Below are 14,560 nucleotides of genomic sequence, written 5' to 3'. Positions count from 1 at the left end.
ATACAATCCCCCATGAGGCCGTATCAAATAATAAGTTGTCAGAGACATTTACAATCTCAGTTCCTTAGAATGTGGTAAGTCTATTGCTGAAGGTTTGGGGAATAAAATTAATTTTGATCGAGAAAGACCCGGGTTCAGCACCTAGGTTGGAGATGTCTCATTGTGCTTTGTATTACCACTTTTCTTATAAATATATAATCCTGAGGGAGTAAAGAACAGGCGTTTTCTTCTACCAGCACCCGATCTCCCTTTGATTCTTCAGATTCAGGATGAGAAGAGATAAACTATTGACCTTACTAGCAAAGGTATCCCTTTCAAGATTTTCCAAGAGGTAGAGACAATCATGAGTTATTAAACCAAGATAGGGTGGAATCAAGGTTTTGATTTCCCGTCTGCAGACTGTGTCTTCTCTCTGTGTCCCCGAAGGCACCAGAAATTAAGTTTTACTCACTGCACCATCATGAGAAAGCCTACAATGAAATCTCACCGTTCTTGGTCAAAGGGTGAGCTTTCCACCCTCCTCTTCACTGCTGCTTAAGATTTTAGAGACATAAGGGTGAGTTGGTTACGTGATACCAGAAATTCCAAAGAGAAAAATCACACTCCAGCACTGTTGCTCGGGATTTCATAAGCCTGAGGATGCCCCCGTGCATTCTTGTCCTTGAAACGTGATGTTTTTCATAAGCGCCTTCCTTATATTGGAGGAAACTAAATTAGTCATGGTGTACTGAAACTTTAGGAGATGCGTCCCCAACATATCTCTAAGCCACCAGATGGGGGGAAACAATGAGAGATCATGAGATGAACACCATGGGGCTTACCCAAATCCTTGATGTGTAGGATAACCAATCCAGAACTATTTCTAGCTTAGCATTGGACTGAGGGCAATCCTAACTCTTCAAATCTAGAAGTACATCCTGGACCCCTCGCATCCATACCAATCTCCTTGTAGCCCCACAGATTTACACTTCATGAATTCACAAATTGCATCCACTCCGATGACTTCCTGGAATATGGTCTTATATTGGACATGAAAGACACAAATACATCGATCTGGATCCTTTCCTCCGAGGACTAGAAGCAGCCAAGTCTATCAAGGCAGGTGGTAGGAGTTTCCAATTCAGGCTGCTATAGGCTTCCGCTGCCAATACGACAATAAGGCAGCTCCCGATATATCATTCTCCCTCTTCATGGGAAATTAACATCACACACTTTAGGGAAAAGAATCCATGACTGGCTCTTTGGTTTCACAAATGCCGCAGACTATAGGATGGGAGAAATATGGCTTCAATGCCCAGGGACAGACCACAGGGATCTCAAGGGCAGCATTCCATACCATGACCTGTCACCACTCAAATTGTGAAATGGATCAAGGGCCATCAGGGCATTCTTTGGCTTTGCACAAACAGCTTCCATGATTTCATTCTCTTGCTAAGACCCACCAGACAAAGCTGATGGAGAAGTTCAAGTCTCCCAGTTAGCATGACAACAACATGGTGGCCAATGATAGACATATCCACCGAGATGATCAATAATGGTTCTTGAGGGCCTCTCTGACCACTGCCATCATTCCGTGAACTTCACTTCTTTCTGAGGATGGAGTGTAAATGCACATATGCTCCATTGTGCAAGGCCATCAATCCATCTCATGGATGCTGCCCTAAGTAACCCCAACCTCTTTGTCTTGGAACTGATGGACACTCAGATGGACCAGACATATTTTAATCAGAAAGAAATTAGTTCCCAATACTCTGTTCTATGGCCAACAATGGAGCTAATATTTCACCACCTGCAGGACTAAGGCCATAAGAAGAAGAAAAAGCTCACAGAAAACACACACAAAAAGGAACTGTCCACAGGAGGAACGCAAAGGTTTATCCATTCCATGAATTCTAGTAGAAAATTACGCTCTTAATGGAAAACATGGTTTTTTCCCCAGAATTCTATTTTAACAAACCTCCAGCCGTAACCCGCCTTTGCCAGCCAATATGTGCATTATATGATTCATTAAAATAAGTTGATGGAAGAGTTCCCCTACAGGGAATTAGGCAAGTCCTTTCACACAAAGAATGGTCCAGTGCACTAGGCTGAATGTATAAGAAACAACTTGAATATAGACAAAACGCTACCTACAAAAACATTTCTCACTCTTCTACAACTGCTTGACTGGCGATATCACAAGAAGCTCTTTTGGGGGGTTCTTCTGTGCAATTCAATGAATGATGACTCTGATCTCTCATGCTTTCTTCACCTATCAATGGGCTGGATCCACCGGATTGTCTTGAATGACCTTCTTGACCACGAATTGCTTCCATGATGTCCAAGCATAAACCACTGAAACCACGCCGTTTTTGTTTTCTTCAGAATACAACATTGATTGCAGATTCCGTAGAAATTTCAAGAAACCCAGTAATTGCCCAAGGTGGGATCTATCCAATGAACCATCGCTGTAGTGAAATGAAGGCAGGTTTTGGTATAGCTATATATCACTGTGGGGCATATTTGGACAAGGGACCCTGTTAACTATCAGTGGTAAGTCCATTTATCATTGTAATCTTTCCTTCTCCATAGCATTTTTTAAAACGTTTCCTTCATTTTTCCCTCTTTTTCTCCAATTCAGATTCTTGTAATGTTATCAGTCTTGTTAGTCTATCAATGTTGTCTTAAGGTTTTAAAATTCAGTTTCAAGTTCAGGGGATCCTCATCTTTTCCAGGCCAGCCTACAATACCTCCTTCAGTGAAAATCTTTAAAACTGGGACATTGGATGAGGAGAAATTTAATCTTTTGCTTTCATGCCCCTTTTCATATTCTCAGCAACCACACCACACATTGCGGTCTTACAATAGATTGCAAACTAGCAAAGATTATTTATTTTATTGGACTACGTGTACTACCCTTTCGTTCACTATGGAGTTGAAAATGGCCAGATCCAAAATTCTGTACCTTCAGTTGCTTCCTTGATTGATTGATTAATCGATTGATTGATTGATTGATTGATTGACTGATATGGTCCTTCCTATGTGAGTGTTGTGTTCCATGTATCTGTTTACGAAAGCCAATTTCAACCTTCGATTGAGAATTCTTGGCCAAACTGCACACTACCAATGATTTGAGGTGTCCTATTTGGTTCCATGGGATTGCACTGGCATAAACTGATTAAAGATTAGAGATTTACAGGTTGATCTTAACTTGATTGTTATGTTGTCTCCTCTCGTCTCGCCTCATGTCAGAAATGCAGGAAGTGGAAGGGAGATCCTTATTCATCTAAATTTTAGAAAATTTAAAAACTTTAATTAAAATATGAGGTTATATAATTCTTACCCAATACCAGGCCACGTTGATGGCAAAGGTATTTCCGACCAGCAAATCATTCTGTGTGCGTGTCGGTCCCAAGGGGCACTGCAAAATATGGATAATTGTTTGAACAGCGCCACATTCTCAATAAATATCCTTCTCCTCAGGAAGAACCCCCCATTTTTCCATTTGATCTTTAGTTCTACCCAAACCAGTGTGCAGTCTATTTAAACCTTCTTTAAATTGATTGTTATACCTTGGGGAAACCTGAAAAAATAGACTTCTGGATGCCATTACAGTTACTATGTAAAGTTGATATCAGAGGGCCAAATCTGGTTTTGGGGCAGATTCCTCCTTAAGCCTTGAGTGTATTCCCAAACCCAACCACTTTTATCACTGAAATATCACCTTTAAAATGGAAGAGTTTATTAAACACAGGGGAAATAACTACGCTAACTTGTTTAACTGAGGAGGGGTTTTTTCAGTTTTAAAATTTCATCATCATCATCATCATCATCATCATCATCATCATTATTTGGTACCTTCGAGTCAGTGTTGACCCCTGGTGACGGCGGGGTCCCTGCTATTTTTTTGCCAAGGGTTTTGGAAGAGGTTTATTAATTAGTCACATTTAATTAATCTTGCCTCTACCAGGCCAGGAGAAAGACTGGAAACTAACTGCATTTTCTATATTCATATTCCCCTCCCCTCTCCTGGTTTCTCTCCCTGTGTGTGTGAGTTTTGCAGAGGGACAGAGAAATGAATTATTTTTGGTCTCCGAATCTTAGGTGTTACCTGATCCCAACACGTGTAATACTGACTAATGCATCTATTTTATTCTCTCTACCTTGAGACTGTTCTCTATTTTATTCTCTCTGTCTGGAGACTACCTTGAAACTGCAGGTGTCATAGGTAAAGCTCCAGTGTTCAGTGTTACATTTCCCTGTTTCTCTCTTGGTTGGCTTTAGTCAAGATCTGCCATTAAAATAATGTACTTTCCACCACACTGTTTGCTAATTCACCATAGGAATATGTGTTCTGGCAGATGCTGTTATGAGGGAGAAAAAAGAAAGTTTCAGCTGACCATAGCTTCTATTGGGTCAAATCTGTAGGCTCAAAAAACCTGGTATGATCTGCGGCTTTCCAAAGGTTTCTGACTTTACACTGCCCAGGTCTTAGCACGTGCTCCTTAGTGAAAGAAGCCTACACCTCTTTCTAGAGGCACTGAATCCCTGTACCTGGTACCTTCGAGTCAGTGTTGACCCCTGGTGACGGCGGGGTCCCTGCTATTTTTTTGCCAAGGGTTTTGGAAGAGGTTTATTAATTAGTCACATTTAATTAATCTTGCCTCTACCAGGCCAGGAGAAAGACTGGAAACTAACTGCATTTTCTATATTCATATTCCCCTCCCCTCTCCTGGTTTCTCTCCCTGTGTGTGTGAGTTTTGCAGAGGGACAGAGAAATGAATTATTCTTGGTCTCCGAATCTTAGGTGTTACCTGATCCCAACACGTGTAATACTGACTAATGCATCTATTTTATTCTCTCTACCTTGAGACTGTTCAAACTGCAGGTGTCATAGGTGAAGCTCCAGGGTTCAATGTTACATTTCCCCGTTTCTCTCTTGGTTGGCCTTAATCAATATCTGCCATTAAAATAATGTACTTTCCACCACACTGTTTGCTAATTCACCATAGGAATATGTGTTCTGGCAGAGCCTGTTATGAGGGAGAAAAATGAAAGTTTCAGCTGTCCCTAGCATATCTTGGCTCAAATCTTTGGGCTCAAAAAACTGCAAATGATCGGCAGCTTTCCAAAGGTTTCTGACTTGAGAATTTCCAAGTCTTAGCACATGCTGCTTAGCGAAAGAAGCCTACACCTGTTTCTAGAGGCAGTGAATCCCTGTTCTTCAAAACCATCAAATGGTAGACCTGGGGAAGAGGTGGAAAACTTTTGAAGCAGTCAGGGATGTGAACCAGAAGCATGTACTTGTTCTGGATCTTAGCTATTGAGGAAAGTGTCTGGGACTGACTTCGCCAGAAGAGGCATGCCCAGGACAAAGAGGTGGGGTGAAACAAAACCCAAGAGTATAGCTAATGTTAGAGAGGCAGTTGGGCGTAGCAGTTAAGGCATCAGGCTAGAGACCTGGAGATTGTGAGTCTCTGGTAAACCTCACCAGAACTCTTTAAGTAATTAATTAAAGGGGTGGGCATTCTTGATATGCATAAGGCGGGGAGTTTCCAATCACAACTAAATAATCATTGGTGTTGTGGTTAAGCCTCCAGGCTAGACACAAGCAGACAAAGGCGTGAAGCCAGCTGGGTGACCATGGGCCAGTCCCTCTCCAGCCCTACGAAGAAGGAGGCAAAGGGCAAACCACTTCTGAAATCTTGCCAAGAAAACTGCAGGGACTAATCCCAGCATTGTATGGACATATAGTGAAGCAGCTAATCCCATGATCAACCTGGAAAATCTCCCCAGGTTCTTTGTACCATTTGCGAAATCACACTAACAACTGTGACTGCCAGCTGGGATGGTCACACTGACAATGATCACTACAGAACTCTTTAAAAAATTAAAGAATTCTCCCCCCGCCCCCCGTCACCTAGAATAGCTATACAATATGAAATTAATCAGGCATCCAGAGAGAGGTCATTGTGTACCTATCTCAATCGAGAAATAAGAACTTCAAAAGAGCTTGTATCCATCTACAACATCTACCAATGGAGTATTCTGGGAAATTTTTCCCTTGAGATATTTTCTTTCCTAGTCCCTCCCCCAGGGTCTTGATGAGGAAAAATATGTGTAATTTTATCCACCTTGTTTCTCAGTCAGTCTTGTATTCAGGTTTCAAGATTCAGTGTGCAAGTTCATGAGATCTTCCTCTCTTCCAGGTCAGCCCACAGTCTCTCCTACAGTGCGAGCTTTTAGTCCTCCCCAGGAAGACATCAGGAGAAGGCCGAGGTCAGCCCAGGACAAGGTCACCTTGGTGTGTCTCATCAGCGACTTTTACCCAGCTAATTTCAACCTGAAATGGAAGGCTGACGGGAACTTGATCACCTCTGGAGTGGAGACCAGCAAAGCTACCAAGCAGGGTGACAAATACCTTGCCAGCAGTTACCTGTCCTTGCCTCCCTCTGTGTACGGAAAGAGTAACCTTTACACCTGTGAAGTGACACACGAAGGAAAGACCATTACCAAGTCTGTGTCACCCTCTGGAAGTTGTTAATTCCATCATGAATCCCTCTCCTGCCATCGGGCAGCAGGAAAGAGCCCCTCCATGGCTCTCATTTATTCTCTCTGAATCTTAGCTTGATCAGTAACGTCTATTTCTCTCTCATGTAGTTACACTCTCTGTGTCCTCTCCATGCCGACACCCCTTGAAGTCCAACCCCCTCCCTTTCTCTCTTAGTGTCTACCATTAGAAGACCAATAAAGATGGGTATATTTCATTTGTGCTGTTGTTTTCCAAATTTGTTCACAAGAGAGGGTGTGGAAAAACAGGCTTTAAGGTTTCAACATCCTGTTTCTCACACGGATCAGCCAGCTCCAATACAAGAAGGACAGAGCTGAACCTCTCGTCACTGAAAAATGGTTGCATCGAGTTTCAGATGCATTCGTGGGTGCTGCAGTGAATTTCTTGCACCTTTATTAACTCACACACGTTCCTCCCTCTCTGGTTTCCATTGACAGTGGGCTGCGCTTATCTTCAACACAGAGGACAGCAGATGTGGGCACGTATGGGGTCAAACTCGGGGCCTTACGATCCTTTCACAAATGCCAACCAGTCTGCTAGCTGACATAAAACCTGAGGTTTCCGTTTCCACCTCCATGTCAACAATGTCCTTCCTAAATTCCAAACTTCATCCTTCTTTTGTAACTATACAATCCCCCATGAGGCCGTATCAAATAATAAGTTGTCAGAGACATTTACAATCTCAGTTCCTTAGAATGTGGTAAGTCTATTGCTGAAGGTTTGGGGAATAAAATTAATTTTGATCGAGAAAGACCCGGGTTCAGCACCTAGGTTGGAGATGTCTCATTGTGCTTTGTATTACCACTTTTCTTATAAATATATAATCCTGAGGGAGTAAAGAACAGGCGTTTTCTTCTACCAGCACCCGATCTCCCTTTGATTCTTCAGATTCAGGATGAGAAGAGATAAACTATTGACCTTACTAGCAAAGGTATCCCTTTCAAGATTTTCCAAGAGGTAGAGACAATCATGAGTTATTAAACCAAGATAGGGTGGAATCAAGGTTTTGATTTCCCGTCTGCAGACTGTGTCTTCTCTCTGTGTCCCCGAAGGCACCAGAAATTAAGTTTTACTCACTGCACCATCATGAGAAAGCCTACAATGAAATCTCACCGTTCTTGGTCAAAGGGTGAGCTTTCCACCCTCCTCTTCACTGCTGCTTAAGATTTTAGAGACATAAGGGTGAGTTGGTTACGTGATACCAGAAATTCCAAAGAGAAAAATCACACTCCAGCACTGTTGCTCGGGATTTCATAAGCCTGAGGATGCCCCCGTGCATTCTTGTCCTTGAAACGTGATGTTTTTCATAAGCGCCTTCCTTATATTGGAGGAAACTAAATTAGTCATGGTGTACTGAAACTTTAGGAGATGCGTCCCCAACATATCTCTAAGCCACCAGATGGGGGGAAACAATGAGAGATCATGAGATGAACACCATGGGGCTTACCCAAATCCTTGATGTGTAGGATAACCAATCCAGAACTATTTCTAGCTTAGCATTGGACTGAGGGCAATCCTAACTCTTCAAATCTAGAAGTACATCCTGGACCCCTCGCATCCATACCAATCTCCTTGTAGCCCCACAGATTTACACTTCATGAATTCACAAATTGCATCCACTCCGATGACTTCCTGGAATATGGTCTTATATTGGACATGAAAGACACAAATACATCGATCTGGATCCTTTCCTCCGAGGACTAGAAGCAGCCAAGTCTATCAAGGCAGGTGGTAGGAGTTTCCAATTCAGGCTGCTATAGGCTTCCGCTGCCAATACGACAATAAGGCAGCTCCCGATATATCATTCTCCCTCTTCATGGGAAATTAACATCACACACTTTAGGGAAAAGAATCCATGACTGGCTCTTTGGTTTCACAAATGCCGCAGACTATAGGATGGGAGAAATATGGCTTCAATGCCCAGGGACAGACCACAGGGATCTCAAGGGCAGCATTCCATACCATGACCTGTCACCACTCAAATTGTGAAATGGATCAAGGGCCATCAGGGCATTCTTTGGCTTTGCACAAACAGCTTCCATGATTTCATTCTCTTGCTAAGACCCACCAGACAAAGCTGATGGAGAAGTTCAAGTCTCCCAGTTAGCATGACAACAACATGGTGGCCAATGATAGACATATCCACCGAGATGATCAATAATGGTTCTTGAGGGCCTCTCTGACCACTGCCATCATTCCGTGAACTTCACTTCTTTCTGAGGATGGAGTGTAAATGCACATATGCTCCATTGTGCAAGGCCATCAATCCATCTCATGGATGCTGCCCTAAGTAACCCCAACCTCTTTGTCTTGGAACTGATGGACACTCAGATGGACCAGACATATTTTAATCAGAAAGAAATTAGTTCCCAATACTCTGTTCTATGGCCAACAATGGAGCTAATATTTCACCACCTGCAGGACTAAGGCCATAAGAAGAAGAAAAAGCTCACAGAAAACACACACAAAAAGGAACTGTCCACAGGAGGAACGCAAAGGTTTATCCATTCCATGAATTCTAGTAGAAAATTACGCTCTTAATGGAAAACATGGTTTTTTCCCCAGAATTCTATTTTAACAAACCTCCAGCCGTAACCCGCCTTTGCCAGCCAATATGTGCATTATATGATTCATTAAAATAAGTTGATGGAAGAGTTCCCCTACAGGGAATTAGGCAAGTCCTTTCACACAAAGAATGGTCCAGTGCACTAGGCTGAATGTATAAGAAACAACTTGAATATAGACAAAACGCTACCTACAAAAACATTTCTCACTCTTCTACAACTGCTTGACTGGCGATATCACAAGAAGCTCTTTTGGGGGGTTCTTCTGTGCAATTCAATGAATGATGACTCTGATCTCTCATGCTTTCTTCACCTATCAATGGGCTGGATCCACCGGATTGTCTTGAATGACCTTCTTGACCACGAATTGCTTCCATGATGTCCAAGCATAAACCACTGAAACCACGCCGTTTTTGTTTTCTTCAGAATACAACATTGATTGCAGATTCCGTAGAAATTTCAAGAAACCCAGTAATTGCCCAAGGTGGGATCTATCCAATGAACCATCGCTGTAGTGAAATGAAGGCAGGTTTTGGTATAGCTATATATCACTGTGGGGCATATTTGGACAAGGGACCCTGTTAACTATCAGTGGTAAGTCCATTTATCATTGTAATCTTTCCTTCTCCATAGCATTTTTTAAAACTTTTCCTTCATTTTTCCCTCTTTTTCTCCAATTCAGATTCTTGTAATGTTATCAGTCTTGTTAGTCTATCAATGTTGTCTTAAGGTTTTAAAATTCAGTTTCAAGTTCAGGGGATCCTCATCTTTTCCAGGCCAGCCTACAATACCTCCTTCAGTGAAAATCTTTAAAACTGGGACATTGGATGAGGAGAAATTTAATCTTTTGCTTTCATGCCCCTTTTCATATTCTCAGCAACCACACCACACATTGCGGTCTTACAATAGATTGCAAACTAGCAAAGATTATTTATTTTATTGGACTACGTGTACTACCCTTTCGTTCACTATGGAGTTGAAAATGGCCAGATCCAAAATTCTGTACCTTCAGTTGCTTCCTTGATTGATTGATTAATCGATTGATTGATTGATTGATTGATTGACTGATATGGTCCTTCCTATGTGAGTGTTGTGTTCCATGTATCTGTTTACGAAAGCCAATTTCAACCTTCGATTGAGAATTCTTGGCCAAACTGCACACTACCAATGATTTGAGGTGTCCTATTTGGTTCCATGGGATTGCACTGGCATAAACTGATTAAAGATTAGAGATTTACAGGTTGATCTTAACTTGATTGTTATGTTGTCTCCTCTCGTCTCGCCTCATGTCAGAAATGCAGGAAGTGGAAGGGAGATCCTTATTCATCTAAATTTTAGAAAATTTAAAAACTTTAATTAAAATATGAGGTTATATAATTCTTACCCAATACCAGGCCACGTTGATGGCAAAGGTATTTCCGACCAGCAAATCATTCTGTGTGCGTGTCGGTCCCAAGGGGCACTGCAAAATATGGATAATTGTTTGAACAGCGCCACATTCTCAATAAATATCCTTCTCCTCAGGAAGAACCCCCCATTTTTCCATTTGATCTTTAGTTCTACCCAAACCAGTGTGCAGTCTATTTAAACCTTCTTTAAATTGATTGTTATACCTTGGGGAAACCTGAAAAAATAGACTTCTGGATGCCATTACAGTTACTATGTAAAGTTGATATCAGAGGGCCAAATCTGGTTTTGGGGCAGATTCCTCCTTAAGCCTTGAGTGTATTCCCAAACCCAACCACTTTTATCACTGAAATATCACCTTTAAAATGGAAGAGTTTATTAAACACAGGGGAAATAACTACGCTAACTTGTTTAACTGAGGAGGGGTTTTTTCAGTTTTAAAATTTCATCATCATCATCATCATCATCATCATCATCATCATCATCATCATCATTATTTGGTACCTTCGAGTCAGTGTTGACCCCTGGTGACGGCGGGGTCCCTGCTATTTTTTTGCCAAGGGTTTTGGAAGAGGTTTATTAATTAGTCACATTTAATTAATCTTGCCTCTACCAGGCCAGGAGAAAGACTGGAAACTAACTGCATTTTCTATATTCATATTCCCCTCCCCTCTCCTGGTTTCTCTCCCTGTGTGTGTGAGTTTTGCAGAGGGACAGAGAAATGAATTATTTTTGGTCTCCGAATCTTAGGTGTTACCTGATCCCAACACGTGTAATACTGACTAATGCATCTATTTTATTCTCTCTACCTTGAGACTGTTCTCTATTTTATTCTCTCTGTCTGGAGACTACCTTGAAACTGCAGGTGTCATAGGTAAAGCTCCAGTGTTCAGTGTTACATTTCCCTGTTTCTCTCTTGGTTGGCTTTAGTCAAGATCTGCCATTAAAATAATGTACTTTCCACCACACTGTTTGCTAATTCACCATAGGAATATGTGTTCTGGCAGATGCTGTTATGAGGGAGAAAAAGAAAGTTTCAGCTGACCATAGCTTCTATTGGGTCAAATCTGTAGGCTCAAAAAACCTGGTATGATCTGCGGCTTTCCAAAGGTTTCTGACTTTACACTGCCCAGGTCTTAGCACGTGCTCCTTAGTGAAAGAAGCCTACACCTCTTTCTAGAGGCACTGAATCCCTGTACCTGGTACCTTCGAGTCAGTGTTGACCCCTGGTGACGGCGGGGTCCCTGCTATTTTTTTGCCAAGGGTTTTGGAAGAGGTTTATTAATTAGTCACATTTAATTAATCTTGCCTCTACCAGGCCAGGAGAAAGACTGGAAACTAACTGCATTTTCTATATTCATATTCCCCTCCCCTCTCCTGGTTTCTCTCCCTGTGTGTGTGAGTTTTGCAGAGGGACAGAGAAATGAATTATTCTTGGTCTCCGAATCTTAGGTGTTACCTGATCCCAACACGTGTAATACTGACTAATGCATCTATTTTATTCTCTCTACCTTGAGACTGTTCAAACTGCAGGTGTCATAGGTGAAGCTCCAGGGTTCAATGTTACATTTCCCCGTTTCTCTCTTGGTTGGCCTTAATCAATATCTGCCATTAAAATAATGTACTTTCCACCACACTGTTTGCTAATTCACCATAGGAATATGTGTTCTGGCAGAGCCTGTTATGAGGGAGAAAAATGAAAGTTTCAGCTGTCCCTAGCATATCTTGGCTCAAATCTTTGGGCTCAAAAAACTGCAAATGATCGGCAGCTTTCCAAAGGTTTCTGACTTGAGAATTTCCAAGTCTTAGCACATGCTGCTTAGCGAAAGAAGCCTACACCTGTTTCTAGAGGCAGTGAATCCCTGTTCTTCAAAACCATCAAATGGTAGACCTGGGGAAGAGGTGGAAAACTTTTGAAGCAGTCAGGGATGTGAACCAGAAGCATGTACTTGTTCTGGATCTTAGCTATTGAGGAAAGTGTCTGGGACTGACTTCGCCAGAAGAGGCATGCCCAGGACAAAGAGGTGGGGTGAAACAAAACCCAAGAGTATAGCTAATGTTAGAGAGGCAGTTGGGCGTAGCAGTTAAGGCATCAGGCTAGAGACCTGGAGATTGTGAGTCTCTGGTAAACCTCACCAGAACTCTTTAAGTAATTAATTAAAGGGGGTGGGCATTCTTGATATGCATAAGGCGGGGAGTTTCCAATCACAACTAAATAATCATTGGTGTTGTGGTTAAGCCTCCAGGCTAGACACAAGCAGACAAAGGCGTGAAGCCAGCTGGGTGACCATGGGCCAGTCCCTCTCCAGCCCTACGAAGAAGGAGGCAAAGGGCAAACCACTTCTGAAATCTTGCCAAGAAAACTGCAGGGACTAATCCCAGCATTGTATGGACATATAGTGAAGCAGCTAATCCCATGATCAACCTGGAAAATCTCCCCAGGTTCTTTGTACCATTTGCGAAATCACACTAACAACTGTGACTGCCAGCTGGGATGGTCACACTGACAATGATCACTACAGAACTCTTTAAAAAATTAAAGAATTCTCCCCCCCCCCGCCCCCCGTCACCTAGAATAGCTATACAATATGAAATTAATCAGGCATCCAGAGAGAGGTCATTGTGTACCTATCTCAATCGAGAAATAAGAACTTCAAAAGAGCTTGTATCCATCTACAACATCTACCAATGGAGTATTCTGGGAAATTTTTCCCTTGAGATATTTTCTTTCCTAGTCCCTCCCCCAGGGTCTTGATGAGGAAAAATATGTGTAATTTTATCCACCTTGTTTCTCAGTCAGTCTTGTATTCAGGTTTCAAGATTCAGTGTGCAAGTTCATGAGATCTTCCTCTCTTCCAGGTCAGCCCACAGTCTCTCCTACAGTGCGAGCTTTTAGTCCTCCCCAGGAAGACATCAGGAGAAGGCCGAGGTCAGCCCAGGACAAGGTCACCTTGGTGTGTCTCATCAGCGACTTTTACCCAGCTAATTTCAACCTGAAATGGAAGGCTGACGGGAACTTGATCACCTCTGGAGTGGAGACCAGCAAAGCTACCAAGCAGGGTGACAAATACCTTGCCAGCAGTTACCTGTCCTTGCCTCCCTCTGTGTACGGAAAGAGTAACCTTTACACCTGTGAAGTGACACACGAAGGAAAGACCATTACCAAGTCTGTGTCACCCTCTGGAAGTTGTTAATTCCATCATGAATCCCTCTCCTGCCATCGGGCAGCAGGAAAGAGCCCCTCCATGGCTCTCATTTATTCTCTCTGAATCTTAGCTTGATCAGTAACGTCTATTTCTCTCTCATGTAGTTACACTCTCTGTGTCCTCTCCATGCCGACACCCCTTGAAGTCCAACCCCCTCCCTTTCTCTCTTAGTGTCTACCATTAGAAGACCAATAAAGATGGGTATATTTCATTTGTGCTGTTGTTTTCCAAATTTGTTCACAAGAGAGGGTGTGGAAAAACAGGCTTTAAGGTTTCAACATCCTGTTTCTCACACGGATCAGCCAGCTCCAATACAAGAAGGACAGAGCTGAACCTCTCGTCACTGAAAAATGGTTGCATCGAGTTTCAGATGCATTCGTGGGTGCTGCAGTGAATTTCTTGCACCTTTATTAACTCACACACGTTCCTCCCTCTCTGGTTTCCATTGACAGTGGGCTGCGCTTATCTTCAACACAGAGGACAGCAGATGTGGGCACGTATGGGGTCAAACTCGGGGCCTTACGATCCTTTCACAAATGCCAACCAGTCTGCTAGCTGACATAAAACCTGAGGTTTCCGTTTCCACCTCCATGTCAACAATGTCCTTCCTAAATTCCAAACTTCATCCTTCTTTTGTAACTATACAATCCCCCATGAGGCCGTATCAAATAATAAGTTGTCAGAGACATTTACAATCTCAGTTCCTTAGAATGTGGTAAGTCTATTGCTGAAGGTTTGGGGAATAAAATTAATTTTGATCGAGAAAGACCCGGGTTCAGCACCTAGGTTGGAGATGTCTCATTGTGCTTTGTATTACCACTTTTCTTATAAAT

The 14,560-nt window shown here is 42.4% G+C and overlaps 1 long non-coding RNA gene and 1 gene segment (V, D, J or C); both read left to right on the top strand.

Moving 5' to 3' along the window:
* Positions 1–2,107: 2,107 nt before the first annotated feature.
* On the top strand, positions 2,108–6,746 carry LOC148216588 (uncharacterized). Its single transcript, XR_015795142.1, has 2 exons — positions 2,108–2,532; positions 6,189–6,746. It is a non-coding gene; the product is annotated as an uncharacterized LOC148216588 (long non-coding RNA).
* Positions 6,747–7,245: 499 nt separating this feature from the next.
* On the top strand, positions 7,246–13,938 carry LOC148216587 (Ig lambda-2 chain C region-like). The segment is given in 3 exon segments: positions 7,246–7,250; positions 9,656–9,708; positions 13,381–13,938. Coding segments are annotated over 3 exon segments (393 nt in total).
* Positions 13,939–14,560: the final 622 nt, after the last annotated feature.

Source organism: Python bivittatus, unplaced genomic scaffold, assembly GCF_059951505.1.
Source record: "Python bivittatus isolate LINGU-HERP-01145 unplaced genomic scaffold, Pbiv_v1 ctg000100_np1212, whole genome shotgun sequence".
NCBI classification, from domain to species: domain Eukaryota; kingdom Metazoa; phylum Chordata; class Lepidosauria; order Squamata; family Pythonidae; genus Python; species Python bivittatus.
Note: the sequence above shows the minus strand (reverse complement) of the source record. Positions and strands in the feature narration are given on the sequence as shown.